This window comes from Eumetopias jubatus, unplaced genomic scaffold (genome assembly GCF_037043125.1).
Source record: "Eumetopias jubatus isolate StellerSeaLion01/CBP00866 unplaced genomic scaffold, mEumJub1_p1.0 scaffold_17, whole genome shotgun sequence".
In the NCBI taxonomy this organism is placed as follows: domain Eukaryota; kingdom Metazoa; phylum Chordata; class Mammalia; order Carnivora; family Otariidae; genus Eumetopias; species Eumetopias jubatus.
In genome coordinates, this window is record NW_028274823.1 from 59,553,923 (window position 1) to 59,572,909 (window position 18,987).

Sequence of the window (18,987 nt, forward strand, 5' to 3'; positions counted from 1 at the left end):
TTTATTGGGGTACCTGTGTGGCTCAGTCGGTTAAGTGGCTGCCTCTGGTCATGATCCCAGATAAGGCACACATATATACTTAACATATACTACCTCTGAACTGAGGTTTATAAACCAGAACACTAAAGAGTAATGAAAATGTGAAATAAAAGTGTTATCAAACAAATATAGATTTTATTTTGTATATTTTAGGCAATAATACTAATGTATCCCTCTGCCTGCTGCTCCCCCTGCTTGTGCTTGCTCTCTCCTCCCACCCTTTGTCAAATGAATAAAATCTTTTAAAAATAATAATAAAACAAAGCTTATTTATTTATTTTTAAGTAATCTCTGCACCCAGTGTGGGGCTCAGACTCATAGCCCCAGGATTGAGAGTCACATACTCTTCTGACTGAGCCAGCTTTTAAACATTAACAGAAAGAAAAAAATATGTTTATATATTCTAAATATATGTTGCACACATTTATCTATGCAAATAGTCATATATTCATATGTATTCATATATATATGAACATACATTGAATAAAATTGTATAGTGAGTTAAGAATGCATTTTTTAAAGATTTTATTTATTAGAGAGTACATGCATGTGCACTTTGCATGTGCATGCAAAGGGAGAGAATCTCAAGCAGACTCCCCACTAACCACGGAGCCCCACTCAGGCTGCATCTCACGACCCTGAGATCATGGCTTGAGTCGAAATCAAGAGTCAGCGCTTAACTGACTTAGCCACCTAAGTGCCCCCAAAATGCATGTTTATTAAGAAAAAGTGCATGCGTATTACAGAGGCCTGTGTTAGATTTCTGGCTCCTAGCTGTGTGACCTTGGTTAAGATTCTTGAACTCTAAGCCTTAGTATATTCATCTATATGATAATAATAGTATCTATTTCATAGGGTTGTTTTAAAAATTAAATGAGGTAATGTACATGAGGTCTATTTAGTAAGTGGTCCATAATGTTGTTACATTTGTGGAACATAACATCTGGGTGGATTTTAAGGTAAAATTTGCATTTCAGTGAAAATGTTAAGTGTCATTAGAAGCACGAACTATATAGATATATACAGATATATATGTATATATATCTGTTACTCATTTTATTTGTCCATTCATTCACCTCATGGTTATAGAGCACCTGTTTGGACACAAGCACTGTCTCATAGATTTATACCTCTACTAAATGATTTCTTTTGTTCCTTTTTGAATGCTACTTAGTTGGTTTAGTTATTTTTTAAAATTATAAACAACTAGTTTTGTTACATTTTATAGGATATTTAGCTAGTTTTATTTAGTTTGTATGTTAGATCACATTGTTTCTTTTGATGTCTTATTTTCTTCTCCTAAATGTGGCATCTTTCTTAGTGGTCTGTATTTGGCCCTTTTTGTTTTACTTTCTACCTCTGTCTCACCTCCTGCCACAGCTTTGTCTCCTTTAAGGAAAATGTTCTCAGTTATGTGTTTTAGGCAAACCTTTCTCTTGCCATCATTTTAAAATAAAAAATGATTTAATACCAAGTTTCTCATCCTTCCCAGCTCTCTTCTCCTACCCAAATTGTCATCTTTTCCTGACTTAATGCTTGTTTGTGTTGCCAGCATTTGTTTTTCTGTTCTTCATGCTTGAATTTTGAAGTTGGCTTTGACTCTTTTCTATATCAATTAGCTACCACAGCCCCTGCATTCTTTCTTATTATCTAGAAATCTTGAGTCTTTAATATCTTGATTTATTTCCCTACCACTAGCCTCTGTACTTATTTTTGACTGTATTTCACACCATCAACAGAAAATTTTAATATCACTCTGATTCTATCATTTATTGACTCTAAAGCCTTATTTCCCTCTGAAATTTTTCTTTTAGCTCATGCTATTTGCCTAGAATTTTCTTCCTCAAACTTTCTTTTGAAATCCTTTTCATTCACTTTACTCTTCAATTTTTATTTTGAATATCTTTATATATAAAGAAATATTGAAAGACAAATGAAATAGATACGTACATGCCCTCCATTCTAGATTCAGTAATTGTTAATATGCTGTCACATTTGCTTTTCCATCTGTGTGTGTATATACTTTTTTCTTGTCGTTTGAAAGTAAATCCTGATACCACCTCATCATTCTTCTTCTTGGGCATTTTCCTATATAACAGCAATACTATTATTTTTCTTAACTGTAATTCTGTAATATCATCTACCTATCCAGGCATATTCAAATTTCTTCTGTTGTACCAAAAAATTTTTTGTATTGCTGCTTTTTAAAAAACTTGAGTCCAGTCAGATTTCTTTTCTTTCTTTCATTTATTGAGTCTTATCTGTCTTTTACTATTTGTGAACAAAGTATGTATCTTTATATATTTGGGTCTCTATTTTCTGTCAGCAATGTTTTGCAGTTCTGAGGTCTTAAACATCTTTTGTTAAATTTATTCCTAGGGATGCTTGGGTGGCTCAGTCGTTAAGCGTCTGCCTTTGGCTCAGGTCATGGTCCCAGGGTCCTGGGATCGAGCCCCGCGTCAGACTCCCTGCTCAGCGGGAAGCCTGCTTCTCCTTCTCCCACTCCCTCTGATTGTGTTCCCTCTCTTGCTGTCTCTCTCTCTCTCTCTCTCTCTCAAATAAATAAATAAAATCTTTAAAAAAAATTATTCCTAAATATTTTGTTGCTATTGTAAATGAAATTTAATTTTTTTTATTTTCCAATTGTTTATTGCTAGTATGGAGAAATTCACTTGTGTTTTGTGTATTGGCCTTGTACTCTGTGACCTTGGTAAATTAATTTATTAGTTTCAATAATTCTCTTACAGATTCATTTGGATTTTTTATGTACACAAGCTTGTTATTTTCTTCCCTTATTGACTATAATGGTTGCAGTGGACATCCTTGCCTAGTTCCTAGTCTTAGAAAGAAAGCATTCAATATTTTATCAATAAGTATCATGGTAGCTGTAAAATGTGTTTTTTTTAGATGGGCTTTATCTGTTTGAAGAAGTCCCCTTCTATTCCTGTTTTGCTTAGAGTGTTTATTATGAAGAGTTGCTGAATTTTGTTAGATGCTTTTCTGTGCATCTGTTGAGATGAACAAGCCATTTTTTTTTCTTTTCTGCCTTTTTTCTGAAATATAGTGAAATTCATTGATACTTGAACCTTACATTCCTGGGATTCCACTTGGGCATTGTATGTTATACTTTATATATATATTATTGGGCTTAATTTGCTAATATTTTATTGAAGGTTTTATGTCTATATTCATGAAGGATGTTGATCTGATAATTTTTGTTTCTCATATTGTCATTGACTTTTAGTATCAAGGTTACTCTAACTTCATAAAACGAATTAAGAAATAATCCCTCTTTCTCTCTTTTCTGAGTTTAAGATTGGTATTATTTCTTCCTTAAATGTTATATAGAATTCATCAGTGAAACTGTCTTAACCTGGAATTTTCTTTTGGGAAATTTTAAAATGTCATATTAAATTTTAAAAATAGAGTATAATTCATGTTTTCTATTTCTTCTTGAGTCAGTTTTGGTAAGTCCATGTGGCGCTGTTTATGTATGTCTGTATGGTGATGCCCCCTTTTTCATTCCTGATAGTGGTAATTTGTGTCTTCTCCATCTTTCTCAGAGTCTTTCAACTGTATTGATATTTTCATTAAAACACATTTGCTTTCATTGGTTTTTCTCATGTTTTTTTTTCTCTTTCATCAATTTCTGTTCTTATCTTTATATCCTTTTCTCTACTTGATTTGTCCTTAATTTGATCATTATTTTTACATCCTTGAAACAGAGGCTTAGATCATTGGTTTTAGACCTTTTTTTTCTAACATGATCATTTAATGCTGTTTTCTTCTATGCCCTGTTTGACCAGCATCCCACAAATTTTGATATGTTGTGTTTTTATTTTCATTAAGTTCAAAATATTTTCCTAAAGCCTCTGTCTTCTTGCTCCAACATCTGAATTATCTTTTGAGTCTGGCTCTGTTGATTGCTATGCCTCTAGACTTTTTTGTGTGTGGTTTTTGTTTGATTGTTTTGTTTTTCTTGTTTTTTTTTTTCATATGTCTCATAATTTTTGATTGTCCATAAAAGAGTAAAGGCTGAAGTAAAGAGATTTAAAGCCTATGAATGGGTACACCTCTTCTGTGTGGCTAATGTGGGGACTTAAGTCAGTCTAGTCAGGAGTTAAACTGGGATTGAGTTTTTATTTTGCTATAGTTATCTTCATTGAACCAGAGGCCTCAGATTCCTCTAATGCTGCCTGAGATGTAGGACAGAGGTGAAGTGTCAGTTTTTTTCTCAGTGTTTGTATTTGCTCTGTATGCCTGCTTGATAGAGGGGTTTCTCTTCTCACTCTTGCCCCCTCCTCAGTGGTAAAGTGGTCTTGCTTGTTAACTCAGTGCTTTCAAAGTTAATAGAGGAGTGGACACAGGAAATGTTCTTTGTTGTTACTGTATGGCGTTGGTCTTAGGTGATTATGTATGCTTGGACCTTAAGGTGGGACTTTCTCAGAGTTTCTGATCCCTCCCTCATCAGGTCCTCTAGTCCTACTGATAGAAGATTCTGGGCTTGGGACTGTTCTTATCCCCATTCCTTCTGACTATTGAGGTGAGGGTTTTTTCCCTCCAACAATGAGGCATGGAATTTGCTTCACCTTCCTCAGTGATTTACGACTAGGCAGGGTAGCAGGCTTTTTTTTTTTTTTTGTCATGGTGGCAGCCAATTCCTTGCACCACTAAGAGAGACTCATGATCTTTTACCCTGTTTCCAGTCATCCTCATGGCTACCCATTGGAGGTGTGTGGAAAAGAACCTGTGAGTGCATGCAAACTGTCTGGGGGCACCTAGGGGTTTTATACTGTCAGGCTATTCCATACTCAGCCATTAGCAGTTTCTTAGAATTTTAACTGATTTCTTCTTCCCTGCTTGCTTGACAGTGGTATCTTCTTCTTGCTTTGCCACAGGTGACCTTTTTCTAGCATTCTGTTTCTCTTTAGAAGTAACTGTCAATCCTTGGGATTCAGACTACCCGATTATCTTATGGCTTTAGTGCTCTGATGGATTCAAGAGACATTTTCGGTTATTTAGAGGTGTTAACAGTTTCAAGTCCTATGTCCTAGGATTTTCCAAATATCTTTTAGTTACTGACTTTTCATTTAATTCCATTGTGGTCAGAGAACATACTTCATTATACTTTGGATTCCTTTAAATGTATTTATTTATTAAGACTTGTTTTGTGGTCCAGGATATTTTATTTTAGTATTTTAGTGAACATTCTGTATACAATTATTGGGTGGGATATTCTATGGTGAATTCAAGTTGTTTGAAATTGTTCAGATCTTTGGTGCTTGGTGCTTGCTTTTGTCTGTTTTTTCTCTATCAGTAATCAAGAGAGGGGTGTTAAAATTAGCAACAAATTCTGTCAATTCTCCCTTCATGTATTTTGCAGCACTGTTAATTTGGAATTGTTACATGACTTCTTGATAAATCAGTCCTTTTATCATGCTTATCAAATGTGCATTTTTTTTTTTTCTCTAGAAATGCTTGTCTTGAAGTCTGCTTCTAAGAGTAGCCTCCCAGTTGCTGCTCTCTGCTGGGATGTGTTTTTTTTCCCCCAGGTCTCACCTTGTGCACTCATGGTTTGAGAGGTTAGCCAAAGTGGGACGCCTGGATGGCTCAGTCAGTTAAGCGGCTGCCTTAGGCTCAAGTCATGATCCTGGGGTCTTGGAATGAAGGCCGGAGTGGAATCGGACTCTCTCTCCCTCTGCCCCTCCCCCTGCTGGTGCTTACTTGCTCACTTTCTCTCTCTCTCTCTCAAATAAATAAACAAATGAGCATTAAAAAAAGAGAGGTAAAGATGTGGGAGGACTTTGCATGCTGGTTTTTTGGCTTCACCCTCTGGATTCCTTTCTGGGATTTGTATTCCTCATTGTCTGCCACATTAGCTGCCTCACTTTGTGACATTTGCCTCTTCTGTCTAGTAAAACTGCTGCTTTGTGCTTGAGCTCTTACCCCCTACTCCTGATGCTGATTTGGAAGCACTCCCTTGGGCAAAATGTGTATCACACATGCTCCTTTCAAAGATTGTGTCCTTTCCTGTTTCTGCTTACTTTTGGTTGATCTCCAGTATTTTCAAATTGTTGGGCTTTTATATATTGTCCAGAGTTTATAATTGTTATTGTCAGGAGGTTAATCTGACATAAAGAGCTCTGCTATATCCAGCACCGGAACACCTCTTTGTCTCTTTTAACTTACAACAACCCCCGCTTTTTTATCCCATTCCCTTAACTGTTTGGAGATTCCTGTCCAGTCTTCTTATGAAAATTCTACGATCAGAATATTTTATTGTTTCCCTATGGTGATGTTTCATTTGTTCCTCTATCCCTTGTACTACCTATGAACTGGAATTTAGATCAAGAGACTTGATTAGATTCAAGTTAAACATTTTTCTGCTTCATAGATGATGCTTGTACTTCCTTTTGCTTATATCAGCAGGAACATTATATTTTATTGTCTCAGTATCGGTGGTGATTGGTTTGATCACTCGGTTAAGGTAGTGCTCTTCACTGCAAAGATTTGTTTTTCCCTTTGTAATTAGTAAGTAATTTCTAGGGTGGTAATTTGCAACTCTCTTCATTTTTTGTGTCCTATCCAAATGTTTTATTCAGATGCCACTACAGAGTACTCTGCCAGTACAGAGTTCTTATAGATTCTAGTTTTTATATACCATATATACTTTAATGGTACATATCTCATATTATGTGGTGGTTACAGAAATATCTTTCTTTTTTTAGTAGATTTTGAGGTACTAAATGCAGATATTCCATCTTAGATATTTTTATGTTTCACACAGCACTTAACTAGCATTTTGCATATAGTAGGTACTCAGTAATTTTTTTTTATAGAAAGAAAATTAGCTAAGAAATCTCAAGACTTTTTCTATTTAAAACATTTTTTAATCTCTGTATTGGGTACTGGTTAAACTTAATGTTGATTATACTTTTTTTTTGTAGGTAAATGAGAAATCGGGACAGATTATACAGTATGATAAATTTTATATACATGAAGTACAAGAATTGATAGACATAAGGAATGATTATATCAACTGGGTCCAACAGCAGGCCTATGGAATGGTATGTTTCCTATTGCATCTTATGATTTCATTTTTATGTATCATTTATTCTCACAGAAAAGAAACAATTGCTTGTTTTTGAAACACCAGTTTTTTCAGAGCTTTTATTCAAATCTTATTTTTGAAATAAAAACACATTGGGAAGGAGTAGCTACTTATTCGTAGTATTTATAAGTAGACATTCCACTCTTACACCAAAGCCCAGCCAACTAAAGAAAAATGCAAATGTGACATGGATTTTTAACTCTCACTTACTTTCCTTGAGGTTGCCTCTTAATTCTCTCATGTTGAGAATACTGGAGTCCCTGATACTGGAACTCTAGGAATATATTACTATTGTGAGATTAGTGCCTCAGAATTACCAGAAGAGAGTTGTAGGACCATTGATTCCAGTTTTTCCCCTTTAATGTTTTTAATTTTATTTCAGAGTTTTGACATAAATCCCCATGTGTACATAATTCTTCCCGTGTAGCTAAGTCTTTAGTAACTAGACACTTAATGTCCCATTAAAATAATAGCAGTCGTATAAAGCTTCATGTAGACACAGAATTTTAATATAGAAATGGGTAAGCAATTAAATCTAAAATAGATTTGCTAACCATCGTAGTATACTTGGGGCCAACTTTTTCCCCCATGAAGTAGGTAATTTAAGCAATGTGTATGTAGCAGTTGTAGAAGGGCGAGTAGTCTTTCACTGCTTGCTAGGCACCAGCTGCAAGCTCCTTGTGGATAGGCACTCTATAATTTTATTCACCAGTACTTCTAATAGTCTTTGGAATATGTGTAGTAGGCACCAAGCACAGTAGTTTTGAATGGCAGTGTGATTAGTGCATGCTAATTTTAGAATACTCTCATCTGTAGAAATCAGGTCACTTCTAGAACATCTTTTGCTCCCCTAGGTATATGCATCTTGATTGGGAGAGACTTGTTGATTTTTTTTCTCCTGGAATCATTAGGAGTCTAGGTCAAATTTGTAGCCTTTCTGTAGATTTAGGTCTACTCATTTGCTCATTCAACAAATACTGAGAATATTGAAAACCTCCAGTGACAGGCATCAGTTGAGGTATTGGAAATACTGTGAGGAACCAGACGGATAAGGGCTGTATTCTTATGCAGTTTGCAATCTGGTGGGCAAGATGGACAGTAATCCAGTAAAGCAAAAAATACTAGCTAATAATGTACACTCTATGTAGAGAATTGAAGGAATATAAGAAAGACTGTGATTGATTTCTTGCAATTGGGTAATCAGAAAAGTCCTGTCTGCTGAAGTACGGGCTATAATCTAAGTGACAAGAAGCAACCACGTAAGATCAAAGAGGATTTCAAGAAAAATGAATATCCAGTAAAAGACCTTAGGTGAGAACAAGCTTGACATGTTTGAAGGATAGAGGAGGACAGTATGGCTAAAATACAGGAGTAGGAAGAGTTCTGGGAAAGGATCAGAAATGGACAGGCACCAAATCATGGAGGGTTTAGTAAATTAGGATCAAGAACTTGGATTTTATCTGATGTGTTATGATAAGCCATCAAGATGGTCAGAATCCTGACTTTGCATATAAGCCCAGACACAGCAGTATAGGGTACCCTAGGTCTTTGAGCAGTGTTTTTGAAACTGGAGTGATATATGGACCCCTTTTAAAGTAAAACAGTTCCTAAGAAGTCCAGCATTCACTTACATTATTTATGATTGTCTTATTTAAATATGTTCAAACACTAAACTAGTTCTGAACTCCTGGTGCCTAGACTTTAAAAGAACTCTAAAACCATAACAAATTTATAAAGTATAAATAACACTACAAATTTAAAATACCAAGTTAATATTAGAGTGGAGGATAATTGTTTTGATGAATCTCACCTAACAGCCTAAATAGGATGAGAAAGTAGTGTAACATAAGAGCACCTGGGTTCAAATCCCAGCTTAGCATTTATTCACTCTGTGTCCTTGAAGAAATGACTTCTTTTTCTGTAAATTAGGGGTAACAGTACCTACCTTTTATAGTTATGAGAAGATTAATTGGTATGATCAATATAAAGTGCTTAGGGCAGTTCTTGGCACATAGTTAAGTCTTGGTAAAATGATGGTTATTGCTGGCTGCCTATACACAGGCTTTGGTTGGCAATAGCCTCTATTCTGAGGTGTGTGATAACTCTGTTATCTTGCTGTCTTTCTCTATTTGAACTACAATGAAACATTTGCTTTTAGAATGAGATGTCATGCTCATTTGGCCTTCACTCATCAAGCACATCATTTATGTATGAAGTCCTAGACATAGAGATCCTTCCTGTTTGGTGCCAGTGTGATTACATTCACAACCATTGGAACTCTTGGGGTTTCATGGAAATACTGGGATTATAAATGGATTTTCCTAATTTTAGATTTTTTTAATCAATTTTTTAAAAATTCTGGTATAAAAACACTAAAATTACAAATTCTCCCAGAGCACTCATAGACCCCTAAAATTATATCCTTCAGGGGTCTGCAAGCCTAGTTTGAGAAACATTATCTTGGAGAGTCATATCCTCCTGTGTCACTATGAATTAGATACCTTTGCCTTCTGAATTTATATCTAGTATGTAGGTCATAAAATACTTGTATTCTGAGCAAGTAGGACAAATCTAAATTAGCCAGTCTAATAGGATTTTTTAGTTTGTAGTAATCTTGGTGCTGTGTGGAAAAGCTGTGGTTTGTTTACTTTTTAAGTTTGGCAGGCATGTATCCAAGCTCCTCTTGGTATATAGCTGTAGTGATATCAAATTGAATTTCCTTAGGAGTTATTTCAGTGCTATTGTTTTCTGCTGAGGGGGAGACAGTAGGCTTTTCTAGGCTTTTCCTCTTTCTCGTTCTCTCCAGATTATGTGTTTGCTATACTTGATAATTGCCCTCTATTACTCTGCTCTTTCAACCACAAGCTTTTCCTTTGTCTTCATTTGTAGAAAGAATGAGTGAAAGCTTTTCTTTATTTAATTTGCATAGTGGGTTTAATATCACATCTTAGAAATCAAAATGTAGAACTGTGATTTGTTCTTCTATACCTTTGGGAATAGAAAGCTGTCATTTACTTTGAAGAAGGTCTTTGTGCAACTCTTATAGTTTATTAATTTATATTACAACATTGGATTTCACAAAGCTTCTTTCAGAGTTCAAAGCACTTTCACATTTCACATTTACACATAACTCTAAAGACATTTTTCCTGGGGCTTTTTAATAAAATTCATACTTACATTACTAGTCATAATGCTAAGCTTAACTATCACATTAACACTCTAAGTAAAATTTTAAAGAATCTACCCTAAAGATAATTACATGCTATTTTGTAATGATTTGGATGTGTATGTATGTGTGTATGTATATGTATGCATATGTATACCACTATTGAGTAAGAGTTACAGTCTTGAAGTAATTCCATTGCTTCAGTGTGGAAGCTTAAAATATTCTTTGATAAAACATAATTACTGTGAGTTATAAGGAGTATATGTCTATAAGTATTATATATATACACACGTATACATACATATATAAAATGTATGTATATATATGAAAACTTTACATTGTTCTAAATACTGCAAGGAAATTATTTTACCTGTATTATATTCGTCTTCATGCCATAATCTTTTGAGATATTTTTTTCCTCCCATTTCTTTTCTTTCCCAGTTAAGGATTTTAAGAATCCAGCAGGTATACACTTCCCTTATCCCTAAACATTTAAAACTAATTCTGTGAAGTTCTTTGCTTTTCTTATAATATCCTTTTGTACTGCTGAGACTTCTAACTTTACCTCATCCCCTTTCATTTTCCCATCCTTTTTTCCCTCTTTCTTTTTACATGTTTTTATAAAGTTTTTGTTTGAATCCTATGTAAGCTTCTCTGTTTTTTGTTTTTCAATACTCTGATCTTGGTGTATGAAACTTTTTTTTTTCAGTTGAATTCCTTTTGCTTTTTTCTATTTTTCTCCTTCTACAGTTAATCTCTTGGCAAAATAAAATGGCACATGGGTTCTCTTTCTCTTCTGCTATTTGATTTTTCTCCACTTTGTAGTACTGTCTCAGTTGTATATTTCCTTACCCTCTTTTAACTTTGCTTTTAAGTTGAAAATACTTCAGTGGTTGCTACTAAACTCTGCTCTTTTTTCTTCCCTTTCTTATACTTCTAATTACTGTACATACATATCATCAGTATTTATTTAGTAAAAATTGACTGATTTAGACTGAAGTATAGAAAGGTATGTGCTGGGTCTGCTTGTTTGAATTACTATACGATTAATGTTAGGCATTTTTAAAAATACATACTCACTTATTTCAAGAACTGTATAGCTATGTAAGGCATGCAGATACAAGTAGATACTAGTGAAAATACTTGGTGAAATTTTTACAGTCTTTGATGCTACCTTACATATATATATTTTTTAAGTCATAAGTCATATATTTGATACTAGTGCTGTATGTATAAATCATCACTGTCTTTGTTCGATGGAAATAAAGTTGTACTTTAACTTTGGACAGCGCTGAGCTAGCTATGTGACATGTTCACCAGCAAACTAGAAAGATAGACTGATGCAGCAGTTGGGGAGACCAGCTTAGGAAAGATACATCAGTACTTTCTGGGTTTGAGTTTTGTTCTCATTAAATAAAAAGAAGAAAAGTACATTTGTGCTCCTTTGCAACTGTAATATTTCCTAGAAAAGTTCATCCTTGCTTTTTAAGCTCTCTTAATCCTTTTTAATGGCATTAATATTTTGCTGACTAAATTCTTCGACTAACTCCTTATGCCTTGGATTACCAAATTATGTTTACATATTTCCATTTCCTTCATGTTTTAGAAGTTATCTTGTTTCTATCTAGTTACCAAGACCTTTCATTTTTACTGGAATTACTTCATCAACTTCAGTATCCCCTCTTTATGTCTTCTTAGAATAATCCTGTGTTATGTCATTATATCAAGATGACACCAGCAGTGATATAATGTTTTGCTGTAAGTAACTAGTTGAAACTAAAATGTGCTGAGGAGCTCCATCTTTTTGTCTATAACCAACTGGAACCATCATTAATCATTGGTATTAAAAGCATCCTTAGTGAAGTCTGTTTTAGACCATGAGAACCTGACTTTTGAACATTGCTTCAAGCCTTTCTCACTCCAGCTTCTAGGACATTGAGTAACTAAAATTAGGCATACCTTGACCCATTTTTAGGACTCCCATCTAAAAACAGCCAACAACTAGTGCTTGAGTATGTGGATTTGGAGCCAATAGTAGGTCACACATTGAATGATATGTTGAATTTTTAGTAATAGACCTTTAATTTACCTCACATGTTTTATGATAGCCCATCTCCAACCCCCACTTGACTTTGTTTTCCTTTTAAAATTCTCTTGGAAATACTACTTTGACTTTGACTACTTTGCAACTAATATAACAACTACCTTGCAACTCTAATATTTCTTAGAAGAGTTCAGCCATTGCTCTTTTAAGCATTTACCTTTTTTTCTTTTTGCATTTACCTTTTTAAAAATGTTTGAGCTTCAGGGCACCTGGGTGGCTCAGTTGTTAAGCATCTGCCTTCAGCTCAGGTCATGATCTTGGCATCCTGGGATTGAGCCCCACATTGGGCTCCCTGCTCAGCTAAATAAATAAAATCTTTAAAAAAAAAATGAGCTTTTGTCTATGATCCTTAACCCTTAAACTGAAATTTCTAATAATGATCTTAATCTGGTTTACCCTTTGATGCTGCTCTCCTAGACAATCATTCTACTTGATATCTATCAAATTTTCCATATGTCCCATTATTTCCTATATCCTTTTCAGCTTACAGTCAAACTTAGGTTCTGCTTTAGTATGGTTTAGTCACACCATAAATTCTAACAATCTCACTGACTTCCCCAGTGCATAATGATATGCATAGCACCTTTATCTATTTACATGTAGCAATAAAAAAATAGTGCTTATATATTGTTTTATTATTTGCTTAAAAAAATTAATCTCCCATGATCTAAACTGTCTTGGTATCTAGTGTAGTTATCAAGCAGGCTATAGGTAGCCAGAAAATATTGAAAGGTGTTTCTTTGCTTGTTTAGACTTTCATAGCAATAATAGTACTTTTTAAATGTCCCACAAGATATACTATAAAAGAATGTCAGATGTTCCTTTTAAGTTGGTTTCAAATTAAACAGTGTAATCTAAAAGGCTTTCTCTGCAGTACAGCTTCTAAATATGTTCTTGTTAACATTGACAGTGGGGGCACTTATCTAGTGAAAACTTCGTACTCTGAATTTTTTGAAAGAAAATAATCAGTAATTATGTTTCTCTGAATAGGATTTGTATGGAGTCATATTTTGCTTAGGCTCATACTGCTTTGGTTTTATTTAGCACAATATAGTGAGAGAATCTTAAGTTTTTGCTCATATCTTAAAGTGTCCAAAGGTACCCCCAAGGCATGCGAGCATTTAGCATACTACGAAGTTAGAGGGAATAGTTCACACAAGACTGCCCTCACTTCTGGCACAAATTGCAATTTTGGGGGGTTCCCCACACCCACCTTTAGGTTCAATAATTGGTTTCAAGTTCTCGTAGAACTCACTGACAACCGTTATACTGATGTTTACAGTTTATTATAGGGGAAGCACACAAATTACAATGACTCAGTTAAAATAACTAATGGCTTAATTTTCTTCACTTTTTTTACATATAGCGTTTTAATCTACTAAAGACTTTTCAAACATTTTGTCAAAATTAATCAAGTCCTGAAGTCTGGGGAATATTTTCTCCATTTTTCCAGGTGGAGTAACTGTGAGACATAAAATTACATCTTCTAGACCAAGTTTAGGTTTAGTTTTCCTATTCTACCTAAATTCTACAAATGGGGTGCTTAGTTGCTAAAGCCAAATTTCATTATGTTCAAGCCTTGATAATTTTATGACCACAGACACATGAAACAAAGTTCTTATTTTTATAGATAGAGATACATAAGGTGCAAGTGCAAAGGGTAAGTTTTGTTGTAGGTGTATTTTGATCTACTTCATTAATTCAATATTCTGCTGTAGCAAAATATATGAAATGCTACTTTGAATAGGAATAGTTAAATTTGGACACTAACATTGCTCTTTCATTACTGTTACATTCTGCACTGCTGTCTTAGGATGTCAACCATGGATTAACTGAGGTAAGTTTGGTGTAATGCAGTCTCATGTCCAGAGTGAGATATACTCTGTTTTGTCTTAAGTGATAGGAGAGCAGGGACGCCTGGGTGGCTCAGTCGGTTAAGCGTTTGCCTTCGGCTCAGGTCATGATCCCAGGGTCCTGGGATCGAGTCCCGCATCAGGCTCCCTGCTCCGTGGGGAGCCTGCTTCTCCCTCTGCCTCTGACTCTCTCTCTCTCTCTCTCTCTCTCTCTCTCTCTCTCTGTCTCTCATGAATAAATAAATAAAATCTTTAAAAAAAAAGTGATAGAGCAAAAGGTTCCTGTTTTGTGTGACTTTTATTTTTTTAATAAGTATATAGGAATTGTCTTATATAACATTTCAGAGGAATTTTCTGAAGAAAAATAAAACTTCTGTTTTAGTTAACATTACACCTATATGATGCCCTTCAACAATATTTGTGTTAAAATAGTTTCTACCCTCCTAAAGTCTCCCAGTATAAAATTAATATGTGTCCTTTGTAATGAGAAAAGCAGACTTTTAAAGTCTGACAAATGCTTACCCAGTAAGGTAAAAAATACTTTATATTAGAGAACTAAAATGATTTTCAGTTTTTAAACTAATAATTGATACTCAGAATGATCATAAAGTTAAATAAACTCATGGTCATCTGCCTCACTTTGTATAATACACTATCTTAACATACAAAGTTCTAGCACTTTAGTTTACATTATCAACAAACCTAAACCACCTTTTTTTTTTAACACTTGGGATCATTATAGTACTTCTTTTATACTTCTGTTATAGACTTTAGGTTTTATTGTTTTGTTTTATTTTTTCCCAGCACTTGAACCAGTGAAACATTTAGAATTAACTTTGTATCATAGGCCTAGTATTGTTTGCGTCCTCATCTTCACACAGAAATAGTACATAAAATTATGAAATCATAGACTTTTGGAACCAGAAAGGACCTTAGAAATCATCTTGGTAGTTTTGAGTTTCAGAGTAGTGAAATCACTTTCTGCCATCAGTAGGTAGTGACACAAATACAGGATCAAGGTAAAAATTGTCATATGAAGAACAGTGAAGAATGATGATTTAAGGTTAATATAACTCAGCCTGCTGTCTTATATGTTGACAATAAAGAGTTGATAATCTCATCATATTCTATACTGTTTGGGCCCTATTGAATTATTTTGTTTGTTTTCGTTAAGAGAGACTTATTTAAAAGAAGGCATTTAGGTTGGAGAAGGGCTGGAAACCATATTCAGAATGGCTGGAAAAACTGGGAATGTTTACTGTAGAAGAAAGACAATTTAGAGAGAGCCTGGGGACTTGAAATATGTTAAACCGTATATGCTTTCCTGCAATGAAGACTGAAATACAAATGAAGTGATGCATAGTAATGTATAAAAATGTGAATTCAGACTTTAAATAAAGAGAACTTCCTAAGCACTTAAGAAGTGGGTTGTTTCATGGTGTATTGTCTTCACAGAAACTTTACAGCAGGGGGCTCTGTTTCAGGGCTGACACAAAAACATTGCCTTGTTGGGTACCTGGTAGGAATCCTCCTCCAACTGCAAGAATCTGTGGCTGGAAATGCATAGCTCTTTGTATTTTTCTGCATTGTTAAAATACTTAGCGATCAATCACTGTATTACTTGCTAGGATAAATGTAAAGTGATTAATGTGTGATAATGGTAATAATATTTCAGTTTTCTCAACTTCAGAAGTTGACAGAAAATAATACTGGTGGTGCTAATTTTGTAGGTTAAAATGAATGAAAGATTGTTGGACTTATTTGTTGGCACTCTAATGACATACAATAAATACCTGTTAAATGAATGAATAATCAGATTGCTTATTATTGGCCTCAGTTGCTAGAGTAGCCCTAAAATATAAGAACTGGGTAATGTATTTAACATAGGAGCCCCCAATTTTATTTTATTTTTATTTTTAAGAGGGAGAGAGGGAGGGGAGAGAGGAAAAGAGGCGGGGAGAGAGAAGAGAGTCTTAAGCAGGCTCCATGCCCAGCATGAAGCCCGATGTGGGGCTAGATCTCACAATCCTGAGATTGTGACCTGAGCTGAAATCAACAGTTGGATGCTTAACTGACTGAACCACCCAGGTGCCCAGGAGCCCCCAGTTTTAGAATATATTTGCAGCCTAATTCACTGAATCTTGGAATTTACAATTGTATGGACTTTGAAGTATACAATTCCCTCCTACAATTGGGGTTATTGGGAATTGAGGTTATTCCAGTGCCTCACCTGATTATCAGTAAAAATTCCATATTTGGAAGTAAGCAGTATGTTTTAGTTATAATTCCTGAACAGCAGATAAGTGAATAAACCAAGAATCTGATCAGCTTTAAAAGAAATGACAGCACCTACAAAAAAATATATCACAAGTCAATTTGTACTAATATGTTAATTTTTTATTTCTAGTTGGCAGATATCCCTGTTACAATCTGCACATATCCATTTGTATTTGATGCCCAAGCAAAAACTACTCTGTTACAGACAGATGCAGTGTTACAGATGCAGGTAAAATATAGTTTAATACAAAACTGATTTGAGAATGGTTTTTGAATTGTTTCTGTGAGGTTTTTTAAAAAGTAAATATTTGAATTTTGCCTATAATCAGTAATCCTTGGGAACATTCTGTACCTCAGTGGTCTGGCTTTTGCAAAGTACCTTTGGTACCTTATAAAGAAGACTGTTGCATTGGTTACATGTATATTCTTATGAGGGCTACTTATGTATATTTAAATGAAAATAGAATAGCCTTTAATAATTTTATATCTAAAAAAAGGTATGAGCCTTTTTGTTACAGAAATATGCAATTTTTGTAAACAGTTTTACTAGTTTCCTTGATAAACATTGGTTTGTTTCAAATCTTGCTTCATTATATATTCCATATTTATATACTTGGTAAAAAATGGAAGTAACTAGAGATGAGATGAAGTAAAGTAAGAGGAATTTGATCACTTGTTAGGGGGAGGATATGAAGTTTCCTTGAAGAAAGTTTTTAGTAATAAGGCATTTTCCTAAGATTAGTCATCTCCTGCTCCTCTCTCTCTTTTCTCCCCCAATCTGCTCTGTTTTATGTTGAACATTTTTTCATTTATAATGAGTTTTTTTTAACTGACTTATGTTAAAAAAGAGCTTTGAGAGCTACAGTAGATTTGCTTTATGTTTTCAGCCTGTAAATTAAAAAGGTTTTGAGTTTTTAGCAGAGTATCAGATGGTAGAAGCTAAGGACTAAGAGAAAGATGGGAAGAAACCTTGAGCAGTTAATATTCTAAAAATGCTTTAAAAAAAATTATCCCCACCCCAATTTTGATAGTTATTTTCATTCCTTTAAAATAAATGCATTTAGTATTTTAAATGCCTCCAGATATTTAAAGCATAAATACTAGGGGAATTTTAGAGGTGCTTATATCCATTTTCATCAACAGAAGAAATAAGTATTTTTATAGGGTTTATACTAATAGCTGGTGAACCAGTTTTTGGATAGTCATTGTTAAAACAATAATTGCCTCATGCTTTTAATATATAGTATATTCCATTTTAGAACAAGAACACAGGAAAAACCATACAAAAAAAACAAAGGTTTTAGATGGTGAAGGCCAAATGCTTGGTTTGTGAGCACATGTGGTGATCACTGTACTAGATGAATTTCTATAATACTACTTAGCCAGGCTGTTCCTTATTCTCATTAGAGGTTGTTTTAATGTTGTTTTCTTTTTCTTCTCACTCTTCATCCATGTTGTTTTTTGAGAAATAGCAGTGTTCAGATTTACCATATTATAGTTCCTTGCTTGTTTAATGGTATCATTAGATATACTTCAGTCTAAACATTCAAAAGGATAGTCTTTATGCTGAGAATACAGTTTTATTAAGCTTATAACGGTATTAGGTGTTCTGTGAATTCAGTAGTATAGGTAGTATTATAGGAATTATAAATATAGGATTATAATCAATAGGTAGAAGTTAGCTTACCTAGTCACATTAGTTTCTTTATAGCATCGCTATTAAAATTTTAATCTTTTGTTTTCTAGATGGCTATTGACCAGGCCCACAGACAGAATGTCTCCTCTCTTTTTCTCCCAGTAATTGAATCTGTGAATCCCTGCTTAATTCTAGTGGTGCGTAGAGAAAATATTGTAGGAGATGCAATGGAAGTCCTTAGGAAAACAAAGAATATAGACTACAAAAAGCCACTCAAGGTAATTTGACATTTTCTGTTATATATATTACAATATATGCTCAGCAATTAATAGTTTTTAACTGCTGAGCATTTATTGTTAATAAATTACATGTTATGGGCTCTTGGCTCTCTCTCGGCTCTCCAGAATATACTTCCATTTCTTTACGTTCAGTGTTTGCATTATACTATTGTAGGTTATATTTGTTGGAGAAGACGCTGTTGATGCAGGAGGAGTACGCAAAGAATTTTTCTTGCTCATCATGAGAGAATTGTTGGATCCTAAATATGGCATGTTTAGGTATTACGAAGATTCCAGGCTCATTTGGTTTTCTGATAAGGTGAGGTCCAACTGTCTAAATTATTTCTAATTTAGAGATAATTTAGAATAATCTAAGAATAATTTTAGAAATATACCTATGTATATATACCTACATGTGTCACGTTGACTCAGTAAAGTTATTACTGGATTCCTAACATATTCAGAGATTTGCTTTATTACAGTTTGAAAAATTATAAACTTTTGGGGCGCCTGGGTGGCTCAG

General features: G+C 34.3%; 1 protein-coding gene across 4 annotated transcripts in view; it reads left to right on the top strand.

Moving 5' to 3' along the window:
- HERC4 (HECT and RLD domain containing E3 ubiquitin protein ligase 4) overlaps window positions 1–18,987 on the top strand; it is a 131,328-nt gene that overhangs the window by 84,523 nt on the left and 27,818 nt on the right. For 3 of the 4 annotated variants that reach the window (XM_028109495.2, XM_028109497.2, XM_028109498.2), the window contains 4 exons: window positions 6,987–7,106; window positions 16,681–16,779; window positions 18,297–18,464; window positions 18,640–18,783. In XM_028109495.2, the coding sequence (XP_027965296.1) occupies window positions 6,987–7,106; window positions 16,681–16,779; window positions 18,297–18,464; window positions 18,640–18,783 (531 nt within the window). Of the gene's footprint in view, window positions 1–6,986; window positions 7,107–14,233; window positions 14,258–16,680; window positions 16,780–18,296; window positions 18,465–18,639; window positions 18,784–18,987 lie in introns of all 4 variants that reach the window. The other variant, XM_088019910.1, reaches the window with a different exon arrangement.